The sequence below is a fragment of the Zerene cesonia genome, chromosome 12 (assembly GCF_012273895.1).
Source record: "Zerene cesonia ecotype Mississippi chromosome 12, Zerene_cesonia_1.1, whole genome shotgun sequence".
In the NCBI taxonomy this organism is placed as follows: Eukaryota; Metazoa; Arthropoda; class Insecta; order Lepidoptera; family Pieridae; genus Zerene; species Zerene cesonia.
Window position 1 is genome coordinate 6,286,646 of NC_052113.1, and position 27,394 is coordinate 6,314,039.

Consider the following 27,394-nt stretch of genomic DNA (forward strand, 5'->3'; position numbering starts at 1 on the left):
TCTTACTGATCGATTTTCTTCATACGATTACCGGATTCGAAACTGCGATCCAAGTTCTCTTGGTGGTTACACCTACAAACTAACCTTTGAACTAATTGGGGTATTTTTTTTATCTGTAATAGGGCAGCGCTTGACCACGATCTCGCCTGATGGAAAGCTGATGTGTGCTAATCTGGAACGCGCTTCCCTATAAGGTACCTGTTCACTCTTCTTTTGAAGACCTCCAGATTGTACTCGTCGGGGAACACCGACTCAGGAAGCATGTTCCAATCCCTTGCGGTTCGAATAAAAAATGTGGAATCGAACCGCTTCGTCCGGGTACATGGAACGTCCACCAAATAGCATTACAATACATTCTTTAATGTGAACACTTTATTATGTGAAATTTATTACTTAGCTACCTTCTCGTTTGGTCAAAGATTACGATCCATTAAATCTGAGTGCACATAGAAGTTAATTAAAGTTAACTATAGTACATATAACTAAATTTCATCTACATTGGTTGCTGTTGCTTTTTACGTGTACGCAAAGATGTTAATAAATATAGGCTTTATTATAACTATCAGAAAAATCCTTCTATATAAATTTTTATTAAATAACGATTACTTTAGAATTGAAATCGCTGTATAGTAATGATTTAGACTTTAAGGAAAACTTTATGATAGCAGACTGAATAGCTCGATCTTGTTTCCGAAATTTTTCTTACAAAATACATCATTAAGAAAGGCCACTTATTTCACATTCGTATTATTTTGAAGAACGTGCTGCCATTACGTTAGAGTGGATTACTAGCATTATAAAGAGAGTTAAGTTTAAAGCTCATTAGCAGACTTCGATTTGTTTTATCTGATTATAGTAGAAGACTGAGTATCAAGGTACGTAGGTACTCATTAATTATTTAAAAGTAAAGTATTTTAATAACATAATATACAATACGAGCTTTTTCTCAATGATGTGCTGGAGTCCACCTAGAGACAAATAAAAATTACTTAAAATCGGTTCAAGGTTTATGGGCGTCCAATAACAAACACACGCACAGAAAAAATAATACATAATTAATAAAAATAAACAAACGTACATCAATTCTTCGAAAAGTCCTAATCCTCATGAGTTTCCAACAGCAAATTATTTATTCAGGATAAAATAAATATAGAGGAACCTGTGAACATTCTGAATTAGCGCCATCTAACAGCTAATGACTAACCTTTTAAGCAAACATGGTCATGACTTAATAATCATTTCCATGTTGTGGTTTAAAACTCATTGCGTAGATGGCAGTATGAGCAAAAGTTTTTGTAACAAATATGCATAATTAAAATAATATATAATATTGACGACTAAAACAGTTCATACTCGAGTAATATATACAACTGAATAATGTATTTTAATTGTAACTAGCTGTGACCCGCGGTCGAAACCGCGTAAGTCCGTATCCCGTAGGAATATGGGTATAAAAAGTGCCTATGTGTTATTTCAGTTGTCCAGCTATCTACGAAGCAAATTTCATTGCAATCGGTTCAGTAGTTTTTGCGTTAAAGAGTAACAGACGCACGCATACATATGCATCCATCCTCACAAACTTTCGCATTTATAGTATTATTATTCGCCAATAGATGTCAGGAAGAATCATAATAAATTGGGACTAATCAAACGCAAGTAAGTTTAAGTCGATAAAACACGAATATGACATTTTCTAAAAAAAAATTCTAGCTAGATCGATTTATCGCCCCCGAAACACCCTATATACTAAATTTCATGAAAATCGTTGGAGCCGATTCCGAGATTCCAATTATATCGTTGGAGCCGATTCCGAGATTCCAATTATATATATAGAGTTGCTCGTTTAAAGGTATAAGATATACTTTAAATTTTTACTTAAAATACATGATATTTTTTTAAAGATGATATCGTCGCCGAAATAGCTCAGTTGGGAGAGCGTTAGACTGAAGATCTAAAGGTCCCCGGTTCAATCCCGGGTTTCGGCAATTGCCTTTTTTGTAACTAGATATTTAACTTTAATATCATATTATTGTTAATACATAATAATAATTTATTTAATTATACAGTATATATATTATACTTATATATTATTTAAAATATAAATATATTTCCTCAAAATTGTATCTCTTTAAAGTCTTGTACATAACTAAATCTGTCTTATATTTTACAATGTTTACAATGATCAAATCTATAAACTAAAATATAAACACACGTAAAAAAATGTAAATAAAATCAGAATCTAAATATAAAAAGCAATAGATACATTTTAATAAATTGTTAAAAAAAAAATTTTGCATCGGCCGGGAATCGAACCCGGGCCGCCCGCGTGGCAGGCGAGCATTCTACCACTGAACCACCGATGCTTACATTAAATTACTGAATTTATGCAATATTTACCATACACGTCAATTAAATAATATATAATAGTTTATACAATATAAGTCAATAATAAATATATTTTATTTAACATACCCATCTTAATGAGTAATTTACATTATTTTTATTTTTACATATTAAAAACACGTTAGATATTCACCCTAGGCTTCTCTTATGTGTATTGTGCACTTCGCATTATCGCGTAATATTGCATTTTTCTATTACACTTGCATGAAGTATTCAGTATTGTTTTCTTTACGAACATTCTTTCACAGGGCTTAGTCTATCTCTGTTCGGACTTGACTTACATAATTAAAACTGATTAATCGAAAGCAATTGCATTAGTACCTACCAGATTATTTAAATATTTTCTGGTAGAGGCATTTGAACCATGCGGGCATGATCCTAAATCCTAAGCTTAAAGTTGCGATTTGACAAGTTCGTTGACAGAGGATCGCAAACAATGTCGTAGTTTTTGTGGAAGATGACATCACGAGAATATTGATTGTCGATATATCTATAGACCTTGATAAAAATAACATATTATATATGTATAGTAGATACATATATACATATTTAATTCAAACGTCCATACATAGTAGGTACTAGGTACTTCACAAAAATAACCTACACGCGAGGCATGTCGAAGACCGTAAGCTACTGTTTTAGAAGAATTATTTTGTAGAATGGTTACTCATTCATTTTTCGATTTGTGTTACATATAGTATTATTTTATAATGAATGAGTATTAATCGAATTTATATTTTGATCATTTTAATAGTTATGTAATTTAGCAATATTATCTTAGTTTTCACAATTCATGATACTTGATCAATGTATAAGTTATTAATTAATCTTATTTAGTTATTTCATTAAAGCTTAATTAATTATACTCACTTATAAGTGTCTACTGACATGTAGTTAAAAATATATCACAAACCAAACAAAGATTTATGTTACGACGATTTTTATTGCATTTTATGAGTACAAAACCGTTAAGTTTTATTTACCACTTCAGAGAACAATACTTAAAGAAGTGTGCAAAATGAGTTTATCGGATCACAGTTTAATATAACCTTTTGATTATCTGTATGAAGCTACGTGGTTTCTTTGTAAAATATTTATAATTTCAGTAGGTAAGTATATAATTTTTTATCTCTTTCGAAATTCTTACGAATCTGGACTCCTATCCACTATTATTTTTATGATTCCTGAGGACGTTTAATAAAGATTACCGCGTTTAATTTATTGATTATATTGTTATATAAGTTACATCGAGATCCATAGAGATGGTGATAGAAACTTTAAATGACTGAAAAAATCTTCCAAAACTTACATTTAAAAAGTCTTTGACCTTATAAAATATATATCAAACTATTGAATAATGATTTATGGATTTATAACCACAATATACGATTAAACTTGTTTGAGTTTTATAGCGATGAAAGATTCAACGATTTTTTGCGAGATCACTATTCTTTATAAACTATTTTTCTTCGTCAGGTCAGTTACCTCTAATTTTTATTTCGACCTCTCGGTGAAATACCTCTGAACAGGTCACATAAACAAGCGAGCTAGACTAAATCTTTATAAATAAATGTATAATTAGAATCGAGAGAGCGAGCTAAGAAACTAAAAACATAATGAATTAACAGGATAAAGTTTTGTTTAAACAATGATTTACATGATTCTGCTTTTAATACTTTTCTTATTTGTATATCAGTTTCCATAACCTGACTTGCTTGATATGTCGCCATAGAATTGATTTAGGTCCACATATACACATAAGTATAATGTATATGTGCAGGATAACATGATTTCCATGATATTTGTGTCTTTAAAAAAATTCACATTTTTCGTAAACTATACCTATATTTATTTATGCATGCACTGCACTGCATGCACTATTTAACCAAGTTCAAAAAAAGAAGAAGGTTCTCAATTTGCCTTTTTGTGTTTGTTACCTTTTTTATTTTCTAAAATAATCTTGAACAAATTTTGATTTTTTTGATGATTGTTTTAATATTTAGATAAAAGCTGTTACTTGTCATTGGGTCCCGCTATAATTTGCTCTAGTTCTGACAGTTTAAAGGTGGTTTGGGATTTTATTAAAAATAATTATTTACATCATAAACTCAGGTAAATATGTAACTAAATATATATGACGAGCGAATAGAATGTACTGTTTACATTCTATTCGTTCATGAAGAACTTCCGTATTTTAAAATACTCTTTTTAGCTGTATATTAGCCATACAGGAAATACTCAAAAGGTTTGTCACGCAAAGGTGTAGTTGAAGAAATTTTTACAATTTACCAATTACAAGCTAAATATTAATGAGTAGGTGAATAGTATAATGTTATCTGTGGTAGGTATGTCACGTGAGAGTCCAGCTCGGGCCGGCTCAGCACAAATTGGGCCATTCAGCAAGTTATCAGTCTTATAAACTTGAATGATTAATAGTTATAAGTGAAATTTATTTTAGTAACAGTGTTGACAGTGACAGGGAAAGCCCTACAAGATCCTATTTGTGCGTGATCGCGTGACTTTCTCATTATTAAAAAATAAAAATGCAGGTCGGGCTCGCGGCACTAAAGGTTACGTACAAAGCTAAAGAGTAACTGCAAAATAAATTGATCACCATCCAATTTATAACTGTGTCAACGTCCCGTTTTTTCCTTTAGGTACGGAACCCTAAAATATCAGACAAAAAGCCATCAAAGTTGCCTAACCTAAGAAAATATTCGGTCGTAAAAGTTATTTCCCCTAGTGAGTGACCTTTTAAGGTAATACATAATATAGGAAATGTTCGTGTTTATCTTTACAGGTATCAAGGACGTTTATACATAAAATAACACACGGCAAATGAATACACAGTTTTGCTGACCGTCTAAAAATGAACATTGATGTTTATTGAGGGCATTGAAGCAAGGTTGTTTAATGTATAGACATTATACTATATGTTTGAGGACGCACCCAAGAGCCCAACCCAAATACTAATTGAACCTACGTATAAGATCCGGCAGCAGGATTCATTCCAGTTGTCAGATGTGTATACATGTTTAAATATACCTTTTTTTCTCAGTGACAAAAGGTAAATCACGATGTTCTTTTATATTATTTGTTGTACATTGGGTTTACGCATATCTATGCTCACATATTATAAGAAAGTAAAAATAGTCTCTGTACATTTTTTTTTCCAAAATAGTAAAACTCAGTAACGTAGTCTTTCCTCCATTTTGTTAACGTTTAAAGTTGACGCGAACGAAGTCGCGGGCACCAGCTAGTATAATGTAAATACTCACTTTAGATACATAGGTTTAAGTCATTATACCTTTATATAAATATAATTGTCAAATAGCTACGTCCTACTATTATAATGAGATTCACATTATACTTTATAGTTTTACTGCCATCTTTCGGGAGTCTTGATCCTGAATTTTAATACAACCTCCGAGGTGTTACTCGTTCGTTTCTTTAGTGTTCAAAAAATGATAACTTTGAAGTGATAATGACGCAATCATAACAACTAATAACTAAAATAAAAATGAATGAAATATAATACCTGGGCGTTGTTGACTTACCTACAGCAAAAACAAAAAAAAACAATTATTAGGTTTCTTTCACATATTTCGTGAGTATCAAAGCTCACAGAACATAATAGCTGATATTTGCCAAAATTTACCAGTATTTTCGATTCTATCAGTGTGGACAAATTTCTATTCTCAGCTCCATCATAACCTCCTTGTGTTCTTTGAGTGTTTTCAATTAACCCTGTCTTCCCTAAATCATAGTATTACAAACACAAATCAATTGTCAACATATACTTACTATATGTGTTAGGTCGCGAACAATTGAAAGTTGAAATAATATCCATCACGGAATTTCTTCGTTCTTCTTCTGTTGAACTCTTTATACGCTCATAATCTTATTCGAGAGTAGAGTGTAGTCATGAGCTGTTATATTTAATCATCAAACAATTTCACTAGTGCGATTCAAACATGTTCAGCGCCATCTTATATTACGGACTTACACTTATACAATCTGTACTTATGGAACTTATACTATAAACTTTACATGTTAATACAAAATTAGACTCTCAGTAATACGAGTAAAACATATTGATATAATAAATGCACAAAGAGCGTAAAATGAGTATACTGCGAATATTTTCAGTTCTAATAAAATGAAGTACTACATACTGAACGAATTGTTAGTTATTTGAAGCTGAATTATAGTTAAGTATAAAATAATCTTTTTATCAACCGAGAGATTTCGGTTCTGCTCTCATGCGCTAGCTTTTGTACAAAGGAGGCGGTAATATTTATATTATTTGTAGTGTACTTAGTTCCAAATAATCAATGACAGAACTATATAAATGTTTTATATTTCAGTCAGGTAAGAAATATCGATTGAATTAACACTTTTTTGTACCCAAATTTAAAGCTAGGCCTAGGCTAAATCTTTATCACAGCGAAAGCAACATTTTTTGTGATTACGAGAAATTATAAAACAGCCAACAGGTTTGACTGGAATTCTCATAACATTTAACTTTGTAATTTATTGCTTCGTGCTAATGAAATTAAAAATAGTTTATTGGAAAAATGCTCATTTTACCTACTCGGTAGTCATAGAACGTCACTATTATGTTAGTTAGCCACGACTAAATCAATTAGTCTATGTCATTCAAATCAACCAGTTACGAAATATAATCTTATTTTCATGGTACTGGATAACCACCATTTTATGTAATCATATTTTGTGAGTACACAAGGTACCTAATAATAATTTCTACAAGTGTCTTTATTTCAAATTTGGCTATTGTTATTAATTATGAATCTCGATATATATAAAATTATGTCACAATGTTAGTTACCATACTCCTCTGAAACACCTGGACGTGGACGGAAGTTTTCTGTGCATGTCGGGTAGGTATGAGTATCGGCAAACATCTATTTTATAAGAGTAAGGCAGAATATCGTTCGCCGGTTCAGCTAGAATTATTATAAAAAAAAAATTAATATTGAGTTGCGGACGTGTATCGGCTAATCGGTAATCGGCTCGATAAAGTAATAAAATCAACACATAGTTCATCAAATAAAAATTCATAATAATAATATCCATGTATTTCATATAAAAAGACACACATAATAACACAGATCACATAATACCATACAAATAATATAAAAATTTTATTACGATCTCACTCACCCGCTCTCTGCTCTCGCTTAAATAGTGACAGTTTTATAATATCCAGCCAGTCCACCACAGAGTAAATAGTAATTTACCGACAGTTCGCCAACAAACTTCGCGCGGTAAACGCGCTCTCGTTTTAAATATAAGCGGAATGCAAATTCCCGCGTCTCCCATTTGTTTACTTAAAATGTTAACTGAATAATTTATTCTATTTAACCGAAATCAAAAAAGAATAAAAACGTTGTTGTGAGTAATGCGTAGTTCATAAATTTATTCAATTGTTCATCCCAGTATTGGTGACAAAATTATCGGAAATTTGCTTTTTCCTAAGAAGTAAGTATATTTTATTGAAATTTTTTGCGTCCTTATATACTTCATATTTAAATTTATTCCAAAGAGTTATTTATAGTATTTTTACCACTATATTTATTACAAACTATTATTATATTATACATGTCCTATTTACCTATACGTTCAATTATGCATTAATTTTAATTGGTTTTAATCTTCATTTATCGCAATCTTTACATTTCAATAATTTCTAAATTATTGAATACTTACGCTTATCATGACGAGAATATATTTTATCAGAAGCCAAGCTAAGAGGTTATCATATAAAAAGAAAGTTCAAGTGACAAATTCTACCGTATACAGATAACTAATAATCAATATAATGATATGATAATTTCATAAGTTATACTTCTATTTTTAGTATAGTGATTTGGAAGAGTGCACAGCTGTTACAACAAATACATAATATTGTGAATTTCGTTCAATTTTTTTTTTTCATAAACTTCCATATGAAGTTGAATTTAAATAAATCGAATTATTAGATTTCAACAAAAAACACAGTCAGAAAATAATTGTTGTTTTTTGAGGTTCTGAAATGTTTATATGTCAGGTAAATTATTATTTCATAATAGATGGTTTTGACTATTTTTCGCAATGTTGGGCAAATTCATTTTAAGGACTACCTTACATTTCAATATAGGAGAAATATATTCTCCAATATACTATCGTATCTTACATACCTACTTACAAAAAGGTTGGTATAAGGTACCATATAGTACACTAATCCTATAATCTATTGGATTAAGTTGACAATTCTCTGAAATTTACACTAACCTCTATTTTTTACTATAATATACAGGAACATTACTCACTATAATATTATAAACATCCATTTATATCGCAATTTTATTTAAATAGAATTAATTGCTTAATTACTAATCATGCATCTGATTAATTTCAACTAGATTGCAGAAGTGACAAAAAGAGTGGAGATATCCACAGCCATACCAACGAAATTTGTGTTTCAGTTCTGTAAAATTACTGTTATCCTAGAACTGGATGTCTTATTAAACCTCTTTCGGTAATTCATGAATTTCTACAACAGCAAAATAATTAAGCCTATACATAGATGAATACCGTAATGATTATTCTCATAGCTATTATGAGAATAATTATTACCAATATAGATATATATATATATACTTTATCATAGTACATGTAATATATTATTTGTCTATAAGATAATAATTTAATAATAAGCATGATTATTTAACTGTCACGATCACTATTATACACAGCACTATGCGCACATAAGGTAATGATTTTAAATAAAATTGTATATACAAAATATCAATATAAAACACGGAATATTATAGATAATCATATATTATTATAAATTTAGATATGATAGTGACAAGATGAAGATGTTATAAGAAAAATTATGTACAGTTATTACAAAAATAGCAATACACAGATGGTATACTTGCCAAGAAGAATTTTAAGTTAAGCGCGTTACCTAATACCTTCCTGTCTTTTATTAACCGACCTTCAAAAAGGATCTTCATCCTTTTCTTATAATAGCGTTAGTACTGTGTGTTTTTAATAATCGGAAGATAGCGTCATACCATTTAAAATGTATGAGATTTTTTCAAAGTAGGTAATAATTACGATAATAACGATTTCAAAGTCATAGATAGCATTCTTGAGGAAATACATTATTGTTTATTAACACACACCAACAGCTTTTACATATGTAACACACATTCATACACGTATATTCTGGATGTCTGGTAGAAATCGCGAAATAGCGATAAGACCGCCAATTGTTTAATTAGTAATTATATGAAGTTTCTTTTTAGTTTTGTTTTAGAGCAATAAAGGAAACAATAACTAAATAAATAAAATAGATATAATATATCGCATCATATTTTATACTGGTCATAATACTTTCCATTAAATTACATATATAAATACTTATATATGCATACACATCTACAATCAAATATATAGTCTGTATAGACTAAACAAAAACATTGTCCAGGATTCTTAGTAATAAGAAAACAGCAATAAAAATGTCGGATATTGTGTAATATAAACTAGCAGCCGCGACAGCTCTTAAGAATATTAAATTTTAAAGAAACTTAAGACGTTACCTCATATAACGAACGCGCACATGATTTGTTTACTTGATGCCTTCAAATAATAGTTTGTTTTAAAGTGCCTACCAACTTTATATTCCGTAACACTTTAAATATCTAAGGTCCAACGTAATCTTACTAATATTATAAATGCGAAAGTTTGTAAGGATGTGTGTGTCTTTGTTACTCTTTTACGCAAAAACTGCTGAGACCGATTGCAATGAAATTTGGTACGTAGACAGCTGGATAACTGGAATAACATATAAGTGAAGTCCCGTGTCCCCTAGTGGGGTATGGGGCAGATGATGTACATCCGTTTCACTGATCGATTTTCTATAGGGACAAGTAGGTGATCAGCCTTCTGTGTCCTGCCAGACCGAGACTTTTTTTTTTTGTGCGTCCCCACCGGGAATTGAACCCAGGACCCCTCGGTTCTACGCTCACGCGTTAACCACTGTACCAAGGAGGCGGTCAACATATAGGCAACTTTTAACCCCGATATTCCTACGGTATACGGACTTACGCGGGTGAAGCCGCGGGGTGCAGCTAGTTATGATATAATTGGCATACTATAACATTTTTTTGTCTCAAACATTAATGACATTGATTGAGTTACCAAATAATATTTTCAGAAAGACGCTAGATAACTTATCATATGATCAGTCTTTTAATATTAGTTTTTGAAAGAGCGGCCTACATTTTATGATAATTTAATTAGAAAAGTAAATATTTTACCTTTTGCCTCCACTTTTATATATAGCTTTTTTATATATAGCTGAAGTCGATTCAAAGTGGAAATAAAGTTCTAAGAATAAAACGGCCACTAATTAAAAATACAGCTATTTTATTGTATAAGTATCAATCACAGGTTTTCAATAAACTTGCTGAGTGATATCATGCAAAATGAGATTGCGTTCTAATGTTACTTCACAGAATTTCTATTTCTTATATTACCGAGAGTGTTCTAGCTTATCTTCGTATCTTTAAACAATTATGAAATTTGTTTCTGCAGATCTATTATTGAGTTGTGTAATGGATGTTGATATATTACGCATTATTAAGTATTGCTTAAAAGCATAATAAACATTGTATTTTTAAGCAATACTTTGTGTATAAAAAGCATAACACAATTTGATAAAGGTCCATTTATAATGTTTACATTGCGTAATGCAAATATACATTTGCCAAGTCATAGATAAAATTGACTGGAGAGCTAACATCGTAAACCTAGTTTTGCCGATGTTACTTACTTAAGGAACAAAGCGATAAGCTGGTAATGAGGCACTTAATTATTAAACCAGAGCAATGACAGTCATTTTTAAACATTAATGAACAATGATTTCAACTAAATGAACTGCCCTTTTTGGCTTTCTTAACTCATGAAGACTTAAGTCATTAGAGAGAAGTGTAGTGAATGAGATTGTCTTTTAAGCATTTAGAACACAATGCTCATAGTATAGTTAGTTTACAATAAGTCTTAGATGTTTTGAAAAAAATATTTTATATTTTTACGCTTTTTATCAAACAGAATTCGTTTTTTTTTTTTTTTTAATTCAGACTCACATATACTTTTTATATTTATTATCAAAAGCAACAGTTAAATAAACAGTTGTGAAATAAAAAACCACCGAGGTATATAGTTATGTACGTTTTATACAAATAAATTTGCAAAAGGAACAATTCTAATTAGTGCTTTGAAATTAACGCTAAACAACGTATTTATATTTTTTTTTCTTTTAAATAATTGTATAAATTCATATTGAAAGGCACTATTTGGAGAGGTTCGTATTTCTTTCCCTGTGAAAGTAGCATGAGCAATTCATGAGAAAAAATACAAACGGAGCAAATATTTAAATAAAGAAACGCTTGCGTGGCTGCTTAATATTTAAAGTCCTTTAATACTGGCGCAACTTAATATGGCACTCGCATTATAAATGAGGCATACAACAAAGAACGTTTGTGTAGGCTAGCATTAAAAGAGATCAACGATAATGCATTCCAGAGCGGAGAGCACACAATGTACTCATTCAGCTGGATGCAAGGATAACAGAATTATAATGACATGTGAATGTTATGATTAGCATCGATAGGACGATAAGTTTGTGTTTGTGATTTAATTTCTAGAACCCATAAAAAAGAACCATTTGCTAGCTTTTTGTAAAAAATATTCTATATTTATAGGTAATACTACTATTATAGTATAACGTTGTCCGTCTTAATACATCGTATAGTGTGGATTTTAATAACCCACGCAATACGAGGTAGGTGAAGATCCAAAGGTGAAAATATCTAGCGCTGCTTATGTGGCAATCAATTTTATTTACCTATTAGGCAAAAAATAAACATATGCTACGTATCATGGTTTCGTAAACACGTTATCAATTAGCGATCGATAAACTTGGCAGAGCGGTCAGTCACCTGTGAAATTTATAGTCATACCTATATTTTGCAAAATAGTATCCAGTGCTTTATTGAATTGTATATATTGCGATGTATTTGTATCGATTATATTCGATGCCTTTAATATTCTTTTCCTTAACCTTCCGAATCCGAAATTAAAGTCGACAATCCACTTGCAGACGCATAAGACCTACAAATAGCCTTTCGCCTCTGAAAATGTTCATGGGCAACGGTAGATTCTACCACGAGGCGTCCCACAAGCTCCTTTGCCGACTTTGGAATTAAAAAAAAATAAAAGCACATATTTAGATACGTGTAATTAAAAAAATATTTCGATCTTACCTTGGGATCCAATCCTCAATAAAGTTTAAATAAAATCAACATTATTTCGCCTTACAGAAAAAGAACAGTACTGTCACACATGTCAATTGAATCGGCCATATGCCTAATAGTGACTCATAATCGACAAAAAAGCATGTAAATATATTTTCGTATCTGCACTGCAAGCCGTAGCTTCAAGTAGGTATACATAAAACACAATTAATAACTCTACATCCGCGTTGATATAATAACACATATCTACTATCTGTATAATTAGTATAAATTAAATTAATTAATTTATACTTGATAATTTTATTTTTTTGTTTAAACATAAAAAAGTTTTTTTAACAAATCCATATTCATACATACCATAGACGAACAAGTGAATAACGGAAAATCTTAAGAATTAATATAAGAAAAACAAGTTCATTTTAATTTTAGTTAGTGATAAAATACGTAGAATAACATTTTATATGTACGTTCACAGTGCCATTATATAATAATGCAAACATAATAGTACACAACCGAACAAACATTTATGTTATATACTCGAACTATCAGCCTCACTTTAATTCCCATATTCACACGACTGCAACGCTTAAAATAATATTACAAATACGGAATAATTTTTTACTGAAATTTAAATTGGAAATGGACAAGAAATGTTGTGAACAATGCACGTTACACATAATGGGAACGTTAATTATCAATAACTCTGTTATCGTAAGAGTTATGTGAAACACGCTAAAATCTGTTTATCGCGAGATTCGCTGTATGCCGGCATGTGGAATCCAACTGAGAATTGTTATTAGATGTATTGTTTATGCGCATGCTCTAGAAAGCCAGCTCGTTTTGCAATATAGCATTTTACAAATGAAATATTTACACCCGCTTTTTGAACCGAATTTTCGTAATATTCTATTTGAAGAACTGCAAGTATGCAGCAATTTGTAAATTATGGTAATTTTTCGACATAAAAGTGCCTAAACATAACTAGAATCATTCAATATCGAATGAGTGCTGCTGTGGGTTAACGCAGTTGCTAACACAGACAAGGTAATTTATACCATTAATTAAGCGAATTAAGTATTTTGTTAATAAAAAGCAAAACACATTATAACTAGCAAATATCTTAGATGATCTAAACGTGTTTTATGTCCCGCATAATTAATATAAATACCTGGTATGCAGATTCGAGTATCTATATAGTTTTAATTTAAATTCTCAACCGTGTTTGATGTGATAAATTAAATTTTACATGAATTCTTTTCTAAAAGAATAGTATAGAAGTTTATACCAAGTTTATACCAAGTTCTTCATTTGCAAATTAGCTTCATATATTAAGGAAATGTTAAACTTTGTTACTTCCGTTACATAAACGATATCAATCTTAATCCTTTAATACGATTGCATCCATTATTATGTAGTAATAAAACCTGCATATATAATGAAAAAAATGGTATAAAATAGTCCATTATCACTTTCTGCCTTTGCCTTGTTACACGACATGCGATGTTGATGCTCCCTCGCCTTGCATCTTAACCAGTATTTCACTTTCTATGAATTAAACATTCTCTAGTACCTATGCTGGATAATAATTATTATTGGTGTGCTATCGCTTCGTGTATCATCTAATAAATACTTCGTGTAACGTATATGCAATATTAGGTAATGATTGGATTAAGAAATAGCTATCGGATATGTTTTTTTGTTTGAATTTGCGTGGCCGTCAGTGTTCAGTATGTATGTAATTCAAACGTGAATGGATAGAACATGCTTTATGCATCCCGTACATTAGTTTTGTTTCGTACCAAAGATTTATATTTGCATTCTCCTTTCAGATAATGTTAATCAATACGAGTTTATTCCTGCTATGTGCGCTGGTTATATCTGTCGTTGAAGCCACTGTACCAGTGACGGCCAGCGCGAATGAGATCAACCAATTACCGAGGAAAAAGTCCGTGAACCCAAGTGCTCCCTTATACCCACGTGCCTCGGAAACCAGAGATGTGAAGACATTAGATGGTATTTGGAATTTTAGAAAATCGCCAACCGACCCGGAATTCGGTTACAAAAATGGATGGTACGAACAGGATCTTGATAAGGTAATTTAAGCAATTGCAGATGAAATATTCAACAGGAAAATATTTGAATTCATTGCTTATTAATTTTGTTTAACGACGTTTTATTGGAATAAACTGAATATTTAGAAATGAATTAGGGCGATAAATATTTTAATAAACGTTGTTCATACGTAAGAATCTTCTTGTCTTCGTCATGTAAAACGTTTCGAAACTGAGACTCCTCGTGCATAATGTAATGCGAACGGAAATTGTGAAATAAAAGTTGGTTTCCCTGGGAAACAATCAAGAATTATATTGCAGTGAAGACATTTTAATACGCACTTTACTTGTAATGTCTCGAGCGATGACATGAAATACGATAGAATCTTTTCACAAGATTATGCTATTACTTCAGTTTGATATGAGATGCTCGTATGAGATTATTTATGAAGCTTTTGACTTTTTTATTAAAAATTCAAGTTTGTTTAAAACATCTTTAGAACAATAATTAGTTTAACAGTTATTTAGAACAACATTAAGGAAAGGCTTGAATATTAATAGCAGATATATCCTATAAAATTAATTGGCGTTCTATATAATACTTTCAACAGACTGGTCCCGTGATACCGATGCCAGTACCATCGTCATACAACGATGTGGGCGAAGACGCGTCATTACGCGACCACGTCGGTCTGGTGTGGTACGACCGCCGCTTCTTTGCGCCGTGGTGGTGGGGGCAAGCTGGACAGCGGGTCTGGCTGAGATTCAGCAGCGCACACTATGCTGCCCAAGTTGTAAGTCGATGATTGAAATGATCTTCCAGCCTAACGAGCCACATCTTATAGGATTTATCTATTAAGATTAAGGGAGTCTAGCATTCTAAGGTACGAATTAAGGAACCACCCCTTCGGAGGAACCACACCCGTAGAAGATGAAATAGTATCATGTGAAAGCTACTGTTTCGTTCGCTAAGTGGGGGAGCCGGAAACCTGTTTCCTTTTCTTTACTCTTCTCAATCCAAGTCTTTATCCCCGTTATAAATCTTTTACTTATCCCTTATCTACACCATGAAAAAATCAAATTTCGACACAACTTGCAACTGCTCATTTCTCCCAATATCTTGATTAGTTAAATAGCATAATTAATTAAAGACATACAGAAACGTGGAATACGTTGTATTCCGAGGTGTATCGTGAGTCTCGTGACTAAGGTGTCACAGCCATACAACTGTCAGCTGTCGCTGGGCAATTGCGATCATGTAATTGGACAATTTGTCAGATGAGTCCGGTCTTGCGACCAACATTTGCTCGGAATTGACCCCGTGCGAATACCTCAATTCACAATTGGATTGGGTACTTCAGGGATCCTTTATAAAATAATATTACTCCGCTTTCAAAGTATTTTACTTTCGGTTGAAGATTATCAATTATAACTATGAATAGTTAAAAGATATATAATATATAAACAGTGGATAACTGATAAGTGGATAAACAAAGTATTGCAGGTATAATACCTTGTAATGGATTTCGCAGACAATGACTCCTCTTTCATGTAGGTGTTATCTGAAGGTCCTTTGATATAGTAACAATGGAATGAAAATATTATTAATAGAACACATCTGTTTTTTATTTGTTATTGTTCTGTTAGGTATTAATGAAATACATAATGATTTAACAGTAGAAAAAGTAATGTTATGTCTCACTATGTATAAAAAGTGAAGTCCCGTGTCCCCTACTGGGCTATGGGGCAGATGATATACATCTGTTTCACTGATCGATTTTCTTTATGGACAAGTAGGTGATCAGCCTTCTGTGTCCTGCCAGACCGAGACATTTTTTTTTATTGTCCCCACCGGGAATCGAACCCCTCGGTTCTACGCTCACGCGTTTACCACTGTACCAAGGAGGCGTCAACTCGCTCACTATGTATCACTATGTATAACTTACGGCATATTCGATTTTGTCAAAATCTATGCAATTAATACATTGATCCAAAAAGGAAATGTTAGTAGAACAAAATACTTGAGTCCATTACTGTTAAAGAGCAAATTTTAGTGACCTTTGTCAACTAGGGCTACCTATCTATTGCTGGCTTCCTTTAAAAATCACAGAAATTACTATTCATTAATATCTCGTAGCGCTTTCTACTTATATAAATAAAAATGGTTTCACACGACGGTAGTCATTCTATATCTATACATTCATGGTTCAGGTACTTAATAGGTTTTATAAGATATAGATTATAGGAAAGGTTTGAAAATAACTTCATCTCCACCAATCCGTCGGAATTGATTTGCTGCACATAAATGTTCATTCTCATTAATTTAATTCTATATTATGAAAATGCTTTCCCAAAATAGACTAATTTATTTTCTAATTGCGAATGTTTACAACATGAACTGCTATGAAAATGGCATTAAACCTCATAAAGTAGACCAAAGTACGTTATGGCATCTTGTGGTCGATTTAACAGCTCTATAAACTATAATCATTTCTAGAAAATCAAACGTGTTGCTAAGTATAGTATTGTACCGTTCTGTGGTTTGACTTATGTTTAAGGAAATGTCTTCGATATCGTTATTCGTATTATTCAGTAAAGGGATACCATGTTATGACGATCGTTTTCGCTCGCATAACAAAATTAATTGGAATAAGGATCATGCTAAGAAGTCTCATTAAAATAAATTAATAATAAAATAACCTTAACTTTTTGCCTCAATCAAATAAGGTTTCTTATCGCTCAGGATATATTAACGTACTATCTGCTAATAATGTAATTAAGGATATAAATTATTATTCAACTTGTAAAATACTCGTATTAAATGTAATAACGCATTACCGTAACAATTTCCTTCCTGAGTGAAACTTAGAACTTTTACTGTCCAACAAACATGCATAATTATTATTTTAATATACTCACCTACTGATACGAATATTGACTATAGATACGCGTGACTTTTACGTACTTCTTAATTATTTGTAGATTGGGTATTTGATATTCCAATAAAACGAGCTGCTCGTCCAAATAAATCATTATTTCATTTAATTTATAATTCCACTTTAATCGATGTTGCCAAAAACGAAGGTTTACAATTCGACTACATTTTTATTTTATTAATCGATTATCGTGATTCTTTTCGTATTAGACACGAAACCCACGAACCACATATGTACCACATTTATTCATACCCACGAAATCCACCTTCTCCCTCAAGAAAAGTCGGCAAGTTTTTAATAGAAAAGATTAGATCCTTGCAATAATTATAATCAAGGATATCCAAAAACATTATCAGTTTGATGAAATATTTAGAAAATGGTAGGTTATACCAATATGTTCGCCGACATTATTTCGTAACGATAAATATTTTCCCAAATGATTCCATGATAACCTCATATAAGAATAAGTATACCTACGTTATAATCGGAACTATCGTTAAATGTATTTGCACTCAAACGATAGTGTTATCATTGACAAATAAACAACTTTTTAACATTAAGTTTCGTAATGCAACTTCCTTAACGATAGTTTTATCATAGGTATGGGAAATTTAGCCAACATAGATACCAAGTATTTAACAGCATTCTTTAGTTCTTTTATCTCGACAGCGCAATTTCAAACTACTGTTTACTTTTGCACTTCTACTAATTTATTTATATAGTAATCGTAACCTCAGGTTATAAATCATAAGCTTTATAGTAGAGTAAGTATTTTGAGGCTGTAGGATACTGATATTTTATTACCTAAGTGTAGTTATAGGTCATTATTTAATAACGTGCCTAACATCTTAAATGGATCGTTACTTGTACTTATCTTATGAAATAAAATGAGAATCGTTTTGTTTTCGTCCATAGTCTAAACAAATGTAGTATACCCATACACATGTTTAGCATGCCAACTCTACAGGTATCTTAGTGTGCTAATATGGCCCCAGCATAACGGAAATTTAAACAGACTTAGACTGACCTGTGGCATTTATTAGGATGTAGGTATCAGTGACGAGATGGTATAATTTTGTTTTATCTTATTTAAATTGAATTCCCATATTTGCTTTGAAAATCTCTGACTCTTATTAAATATATACCAAAGACAGGTGTTAATTAAATGATGCCGTATTTAACTGCATGTGTAACTTTATCGTTAGAAACAATTTAATTTTTTATAGTAATATATACATTAATTATTTCAGTGGGTAAACGGAAAATCAGTTATGTACCACGAAATCGGTCATCTTCCTTTTGAAGTCGAAATCACAGATGTGGTGTTATATAACACAAGTAATCTCCTCACAGTCGTCGTGGACAATACCTTACTCAGTGACACAGTCCCACAGGGTACTCTTAAGGACATTATCATAGCGTGAGTATATTCACCGATACTTATTTGTGACACTAGGTTTAGGCTAGGTTTCATTTAATTTTAATCTAGTCGTAAACATTATTATAATTTTGAAATTTTTATGTTTTGTTTGTTGATGTAGTGTTTTGTGCTATCCGTAAACTCAATGGGCTCGATCAGCTCATCGTTTTAAATATAAGAAAGCAAGCTATTAGTCCTGCATGACATAAGCTTTATAATATTATATATTTATTGCTTTTATACTTGGTCGACAGCTGGTAAATAAAAGTTTCTATTAAAACATCATTTGAATTGTCTTTGTAGTTCAATTTTTAGCAATCGTATTAAATAACATCGTATGATCTATGGACAGTTTTTTTTTACGCGAATTAAAAAAAATGTCTAGGAAGTAATATGTATTATTTATTACACTCATTAGAGCTTAAACATCCTTATTTATTTGTTCATTGTTTATTGTTAAGTCTTTAACAAGAGTATGTTTTATTCAAATTAAACCCGTATATAATTTTTCATTGCGACAACACTATAGAATGCAATTACTTACGACAACTAACATAATACATATATGTATACCTAATGATGCGCATCATTAGGAAATACATGAAAATTATTTAGATATGATTATAATTAATAACTGTACAATAATTCTTAGCTGAACCTATCTGGTTTATATACAAATTGTGTGATTCAGCTTTATTACGTACTCAAATCACGTTTTTGTAAAATCCCACTGAAAACCTAAATTACAACTCATCCCATGCCCATCCCATTCTTGAACATTCTAACATCTTTTCTTACCACTTTGTGCTTCATTGATCATACTTTTAATCTGGATATTCATTAACACAATACATATAAATTTGTTTGAACATTTATTATTTAACTATTTAACATCGATAAAGGAACAACAAAGTCCGCCAAGAGCAAAGCTACACATTTGATTTCTTCAACTACGCGGGCATCCATCGCACTGTGTTCCTGTACACGACGCCGCAGACTTACATCGATGACGTCATTGTCAATACTGATATACAAGGCCTTACAGGTAAGTTTTTTTGCAATAATATGACGAATGCTTTGCGATGTTCAAAAAGAGATTTTATATGTTAAATCAATCACGTACTCCATTATTGGTAATAAGTCAAATTTATAGTTCTTTCTTTTGAATAATATGTGCAAATCAAGAGTTGTTGTTGTTGTATGTTAAAATAATCTTATTGTATTGACTATTATCAAAAATGTACCTTACCTTACTTCACCTTGCCTTGCCTTGCCTACTCTACCTTAGTTAAATCTGATTTAAATTACTTAGATAATCGTTTTGAGAATATTTATGTCCTTTTCTTTTGATCCAATTTAACCTATGATTAAATCTAGATATCAAATAATTCACTTTAAACAATACTACATTTTTTTATATATTTCGCTATCCATGATTTAAATTATCCTTACCTAGTATCTAATACAGCTATCCATAATTTAAATTATCATTAATCCTACAGTAGAATATGCAAAATATGACCAACTCAATGCTGTGTGCATTGGTTTGTGCATTTTCATTGTAAAATACCTTATCGACCTAATCTCAAACAAACAATAAAATAACTGTAACAGTCCGTACCTACTGACCAAAGTATTGCGTACAATTCCATCTTACATATTTCAATCTAAGCATACATTGTGTATGATGAAGCCACACAAAATTATAAGAAAATGTTCTCCGAAAAAATAGTTATGAGAAGTTCTTAAGAAAATAAATAACAATGTTAGAAAGACTGCGCGATTACAACAAATACATGATTCTAAGAAATCACGCAATAATTTCTTCGAGAAATAATGAATTATTTATGTTTTCATTGTTATTATTAACATTCTCGGATAAATCACTTCAAATTGCATATTCGTTAACACCACTAATTGGAATCTGTTCTCACAGACGATAAAAATATTACATACCGTCTGTAATCAATTAAAAAAAAGTGTAATCCCCATTGACATACATACGTTTCAATACAAAAGTTTGTCGTAGAATATCATTGCATTAAAATTGTAACTTTATTGTATGAATCTAAATAACATTATTACAATTTATGAGCAATCCTTTAAAAATATATAAAAGTTCACCATTCGTAATTCGACTTCAATACTACAGCTTATTGTATTGAAATACATTGTAATAAGCTGTTTTTCTGATTACTGAAAATTTGCACCAAAACGACGTACATTTCTTTATTAAAACTGAACCTATGTTGCCATCGCTAGCTTAGCTCACCCAGCATATACCGATCCCCTATTTTGGGCAGTATGCCTATAAAAATATAATCTTAAATGTAAGCGTGCTTGCTGGCCGGTTGGCCAGCTAAGGATATATATACATAGTTCTAAGAATTCATCTAATTGAAAATATTTCATCGGGGATTTTATGTGCAATTCTTACGAAATCAACGTATTGAAAACTATAAGTTCCGTTGAGCATAGTACCCCATCAGCGGGACACCTTTTCTATAGATTTAATTCTGTACTAAAAACAAAAATTTCTACAGGTTTCGTAGTATACAATGTAACATATAAGAGCCATACAAACGCACAATGCGTGGTACAATTATTCGACAAGAATGACACGCAAGTAGCTGGCTCACAGGACTGTGCTGGGTTACTGGAAATCGGCAACGCTAACTTCTGGTGGCCGTATCTTATGCATCCTGAACCAGGATATTTGTATACTTTTAAAGTGAGTATATATGTTAAAATGTACACTTAAATCTTTACCCATTAAATATAACATTTGTATTCAGTTAGAGGAGTGGGCAAATGTTTAAGTAAGGTGGTAATTGCTAGTGAACCACCAGTTATTACCCGTTATGACATACATAAAACTCTTTGGAATTTATTGTACAAACTGCATATAAAATATTTATGTGACTTATTTATGAGAGTTTCATTCTACTTTTTTTTTATTTTCAGGCATCTTTAATAGGTCCACTCGGTGAATTAGTGGACACGTACAGCCAAAAAGTGGGCATCAGAACGGTGACGTGGAGCAACACAACTGTGTATTTGAACGACAAGCCTATATACTTGAGAGGATTTGGAATGCACGAGGACTCTGATGTAAGAAAATTTTAGTATTAAAAAGCTGAGTCCAATAATATTTATCGAAAGAAATGTAATGACCAACGTTGCTACAAAAAAATAGCAAATATGTTATTTCAAAATTTACATTGGCCCCAAATAAAACGTAATATATGAAAGCGACTTTTACGTATAGATGGATTATATAAAATTCATTCATTAATCATCTAAATTCGTACGCACGAATAAATGATAAACGATGTGATCATACAATGTACAAAAAATCTTAAAATTGATCTCGTAACCATTTGATTTAAAATATTTCAAAATAATAAAACGTATCCTGATAATAAAAACAAATTCCAGCTCAGAGGAAAAGGTTGGGATCCCGTTCTTTGGGTGAAAAACTTCAACCTAATCAAGTGGGTAGGCGCGAATGCCTTCCGCACCTCGCACTATCCCTACGCGGAGGAGATTTACCAAATGGCGGACGAGCATGGCATTATGATTATAGACGAGTGTCCGAGTGGTGATACCGAGTAAGTTATAAGTAATATATTATCTACAGATAGCATAATGCTATAAAACATGTCCGAAGATTAGCCTATAGTGGACTATGTGAAAGATATTTTGAAATTAACGTACGAACATGGTTTATATTCCTATTAAACCTTATTCATATTTAGTGGTTTTTGTTAAATATGTTTGCACCTTGTCAAGAACTAATGGTTCAAATGGACAAATTATTTTTATTAGAATTGTCTATTTATTAAGGAAAGCAATCTCATTACATTCCACAAAAGGACGGAGCTAATCAAAATGATAGTTTTATGTTACATTTTAGGCCAGACGAGTAATTTTGGCTGGTAATTTATAACTTTCTCTTTCAGCATTTTCACTGATGCGCTTCTCGAAAAGCACAAGCAATCGCTCACAGAGCTGATACGTCGCGATAAAAACCATCCCAGCGTCATAATGTGGTCCATCAGTAATGAACCTAGGTCTGCTAATTATAAAGCAGATGCCTATTTTAGGTAAGGAAATTGTCTTTGTTGGTTCTTACCTTAAATTGCTTTAGAAGCCTTTTTTTTTCAATATAAACTCTGCACAACATATATATAAATTACCAAAAAACAATTTAATGCATTCACAATATAGAAAACAAAGCCTACTTAAGCAACTAGATCTCTCTAGGCCAGTTTAACTGGTTTTTTAGCGACGCGACATTTCCAAAAACACTAAACGGTTTTCAATTCGTATCGTATGTTGAACTTATCACGCCGTAGCTGATTATGAGATTTTCAAAAAATTTAATGTAATAACTTCATTCAGAATAAGGTATCGGTAGGTAGTAATTGTAAGGTAACTTTCAGAGTATAAATACCTAAATGAATTTAGTGGAATGTGGATTTATAAACTACATTGTTCTCAGCAATACAGCCCTTAAATAACTAAACAATTGTTATAAACAATCTCAGTAAACGCAAAACGTATACACATTTTAATCTAGGAAAATATTTATTACAGCAAAGTGGTAAAACACGTTAAATCGATGGACTTATCGAGGCCAGTAACTATAGCTATCTCACAGACGTACCTGAATGACAAAGCGGTGAGTACTTTAAGGTCTATGCATTATTACTAATATACCCACTAATTAAGCTAAGTTCTTTAATTACAAGTAATACTTAGGATATAATGTATACTTTGTCAACATAGTCCAAAACAATAAGAACTGAACAGAATATTGATAGAATTGAACATGTTGACGAAATAAGGATATAGTAAGATTATAATATAATAAGATTATAATATTACTGTATACATCTAATTATTGTATAATAAAAGGAATCTTTACTAAAACTCCCTATTATTGTCCACACTCACATAAAGCGCACTCTAGTGTGAACATTGAACATTATGCTTTGACATTGAGATAACAAAGGAGTTGTAATGCTAAATTTCACCACAAGATGTCGACACAGCTTAAATTTACAATCCACATCGCGCTATAAGATTTTTTTCCTACCTATTTGATATACCCTGAGGTATCAATTTTCAGTATCGCTTCTCGGCCTTTTGGCTAAGATCAAAGTGTAGTATCTGTTCTTTTCAGCTTAATATCTGAAAGTTCCCGCACAGCGGGACCAGTATATTAAACTGATTTTTGTAAACCGACGGGATGTTCGGGGCTCGCTCCACTCCCGTCACGGGTCGGCCCGGCATTGCAGTGCCGCCGGGATCGGCCCACATAATAAAGATATTAAAGACATATCATTCTTCAATCAGATGAAATAACTTAATCTACATTGTTTCACCTAATAGCTGTTACTGTCTACATTCGGTTAGAAATAATTTGAAAAAATATGGGAGCAGCTAACGACGTACACTATACGTGGTATCCAAATTAGGAAGCATAATTCTTGAATATACTACTACTAACAATTCTATCCCCCAACATCATCAACCAATTTTATAAATACCATCCAATTTCCTTAACATTTGGCACGAAAAATTCTAATAAAACCTAATAGAAACACTCATATGTATGAGTACTATCAGCAATAATTTTTAAATAATAACATTCCCAGGGTCAACATTTAGACGTGATTTGCTTCAACCGTTACAACGGCTGGTATGCCAACACGGGCTCCTTACTCAACATAGCGACCAACGTTGTCGATGAAGCAACGGCCTGGCATCGCAGACATAATAAACCGGTCATCATGACCGAGTATGGAGCTGATACAGTGGCTGGATTGCATTTGGTACGTAGTCTATTCAAATCAAATGTTCAAAAGAAATAAGTTTGATAACATTACTTATTGTACTAGCTAATGCCATAAACATAGTCATACTAAAGATAAATTGGTAACTATTTTACATATATTATACGCTTATAACTTTATAGTGTGTATTTAGATTTTTTCACAAAACGAATCAGTCTAAAATATTACAATTAGAACTGTGAGTAAGAACATTTACAATGTTTGTAGCCCCTATTTCACATTCTTTTTTCTAGATTCCGGAATACGTGTGGTCGGAAGAATATCAAGTCGCGCTAATGTCGGAGCACTTCAAAGCGTTTGATCGTTTGCGACGCGCGGGTTTCTTCGCTGGCGAGTTTATATGGAACTTCGCTGATTTTAAGACTGCACAAAGTATAGTATTTATTATATATTACATTGTGTATTTATTCAATGACTTATGTAACGAATTTGTTTATAAACCATTATTGCAGCAAATACATCATACTTCGTTCAATTGTAAAATGTTGAATATTCCCTAATTTTGTGTTTTAAATAAAGTAACATAAATGTATAAAGCCATAAGCACACTCGACTGAATATCTTTACCAAATGTAACAAAGTACAAAAGCTGTGTAGTTATAGCAAATACATTTAATAGTATACAAAGAAAAATTTAAGAAGAATTTAAGAAGAATTAAAAAAATTACCTTATAACACTGCATTATCTAAGCAGTACACATAAGTGATGTTACATAATAGGAATTAAGAAAAACTTACATAAAAAGCCTGTAACATTTAGTCGTAATTTTCAATTTTGTGAAAACCGCCGCTCCGCGCTCACAAATGAACGTAACTTTCTTTTTTTTACTGTCAAGCTGTCAACAACTCGCGCTCAGAGTGAAAGTCTTTTGGAACTATTTGCATTTTTTGTAAAGCACTGTTACTCGATGTTCACGCTGGTTGAATGGATTTCATTATTATCAATTTTTATACAATTTGTTAAATCATGCTAACAGTACCATATATTTGCAAAATCTTTCTTGGTTCTCAAAAGTTAGATTATTATCTTATAATATCAAAGAAGTATATTTATCATCTTCAGGTCCATTCGCAATGCATATATATATAAATCATAAAATCATAAATTCCAGCAATAATCCGCGTGGGTGGCAACAAAAAGGGCATATTCACACGCTCGCGACAACCCAAAGCGTCAGCGCACCATCTCCGCGCCAGATACCTCGCGCTCGCCGCCGCCGAGTCGGGCGCGCCACCGCCGGAGCTGGCATATTATGTCAGCGACCATAAGCCGCCTGTGCATGAAGAGCTATAGACAATACCGACCTTAAGCACCTCGTGCATAACAGATATAGACCGCGACCATAAACCATCCATGCATAAAACCTATAGATAATAGCAACCATAAACCACCGGTTCATAAGAGACAATCTACTCTGTGAAACGTAAAGCTTGGCTACGAATGGATGCACTAGTTTCTGTGTGTAGGTACAGGGTTAGTACGGATATAAACATTTCTGTATGGATTCCATTTTCGCTTCGTGTGTAGTTTTCGGCCAAGGTATTATAGAATTATATTTACAATGTAAGTTTTTATATTGACTTTAGAATATAGGGTTTCATTAGTTTCACTGCCACACTTTATATTGTTTAATTTTTCTCTTTTGACAACATTAAGCTATAGTCATAATGAATTTATTTATGATATAGTTTCAAAATAATTTTGAAAAGTAACGTATACTTATGTACAATCTAGTTTTTGCTAAAATTGTGTGTGACCTAGAAATTAGATCTATTTTCGGTAATACAAAAAAAAAAGTTATGTTTAAAAATGAACGTTAACGGCTGATGAATGTTACTGAAAGATATAACATAGAAGCATTTATTTTCTAATTTAATTAAGGTTGAACCCACCTATAATTATTTTTATAATCGCATATCTAAATGAATGTAAAATTAATATGATGCATTTATATTGTCACTTCTTAAACTTTACTTGCTCCTAAACTACATAAGATTTTTTTAGGATTTGAGGTTGTAAAAATTGACATCCGTCCCCAAATTCCGTCCCCGTTATTCATAACAAAATTGTTCAAAAATATGACCAGTACCATACCTTCAACGTAAAATTTATATCTATATTTTACGAGAACTTTTAATGATTGAATTTCTTATAATTTATGCGACTAAGTGCCAGTAAATTTAATATAGAAAATGTATGTATTGTAATCAATCGAAACATGTTTATACTTATTATGTGTAATATTTTCAAATGTGTTACAACATAATAATTTTGTACCTATCAGAGTTACCTGTTTACCCTTGCTTTTTAAAAGTAAATAGAAATCAATATGTAAATAAGTTCTTAGAAAAGTGTGTAAATAAAGTACAAAAATAACGTTTTTTTTTTAAT

The 27,394-nt window shown here is 31.7% G+C and overlaps 1 protein-coding gene and 3 non-coding genes across 5 annotated transcripts; 3 read left to right on the plus strand and 1 right to left on the minus strand.

Moving 5' to 3' along the window:
* Positions 1-1,912: 1,912 nt before the first annotated feature.
* Trnaf-gaa lies at positions 1,913-1,985 on the plus strand. The gene has a single exon. It is a non-coding gene; the product is annotated as a tRNA-Phe (tRNA).
* A 307-nt stretch (positions 1,986-2,292) lies between these two features.
* On the minus strand, positions 2,293-2,363 carry Trnag-gcc. Its single transcript has one exon. It is a non-coding gene; the product is annotated as a tRNA-Gly (tRNA).
* A 5,293-nt stretch (positions 2,364-7,656) lies between these two features.
* Positions 7,657-27,334, plus strand: LOC119830687 (beta-glucuronidase). 2 transcript variants are annotated; one of them, XM_038353780.1, is made up of 13 exons: positions 7,657-7,905; positions 14,564-14,827; positions 15,397-15,579; positions 18,972-19,141; positions 20,044-20,186; positions 21,685-21,872; positions 22,106-22,252; positions 22,580-22,752; positions 23,104-23,247; positions 23,741-23,825; positions 24,805-24,981; positions 25,236-25,374; positions 26,115-27,334. In XM_038353780.1, exons 2-13 carry the CDS (start codon positions 14,567-14,569, stop codon positions 26,294-26,296), a joined length of 1,992 nt encoding a protein of 663 aa, XP_038209708.1. In that variant the 5' UTR covers positions 7,657-7,905; positions 14,564-14,566; the 3' UTR covers positions 26,297-27,334. The 2 variants fall into 2 exon arrangements, with proteins under 2 accessions (XP_038209708.1, XP_038209707.1); XM_038353779.1 differs by lacking the exon at positions 7,657-7,905 and adding an exon at positions 13,648-13,778.
* LOC119830999 lies at positions 24,277-24,469 on the plus strand. Its single transcript, XR_005287870.1, has one exon. It is a non-coding gene; the product is annotated as a U2 spliceosomal RNA (small nuclear RNA).
* Positions 27,335-27,394: the final 60 nt, after the last annotated feature.

Bases quoted from the DNA above. Each gene is read 5' to 3' on its own strand.
- LOC119830687 (XM_038353780.1), top strand. From the start codon at position 14,567: ATGTTAATCAATACGAGTTTATTCCTGCTATGTGCGCTGGTTATATCT. The intron at 19,142-20,043 runs GTGAGTATATTC...ACATCGATAAAG, and splicing joins CTTAAGGACATTATCATAGC to GAACAACAAAGTCCGCCAAG. The intron at 22,753-23,103 runs GTAAGTTATAAG...TTTCTCTTTCAG, and splicing joins TGTCCGAGTGGTGATACCGA to CATTTTCACTGATGCGCTTC.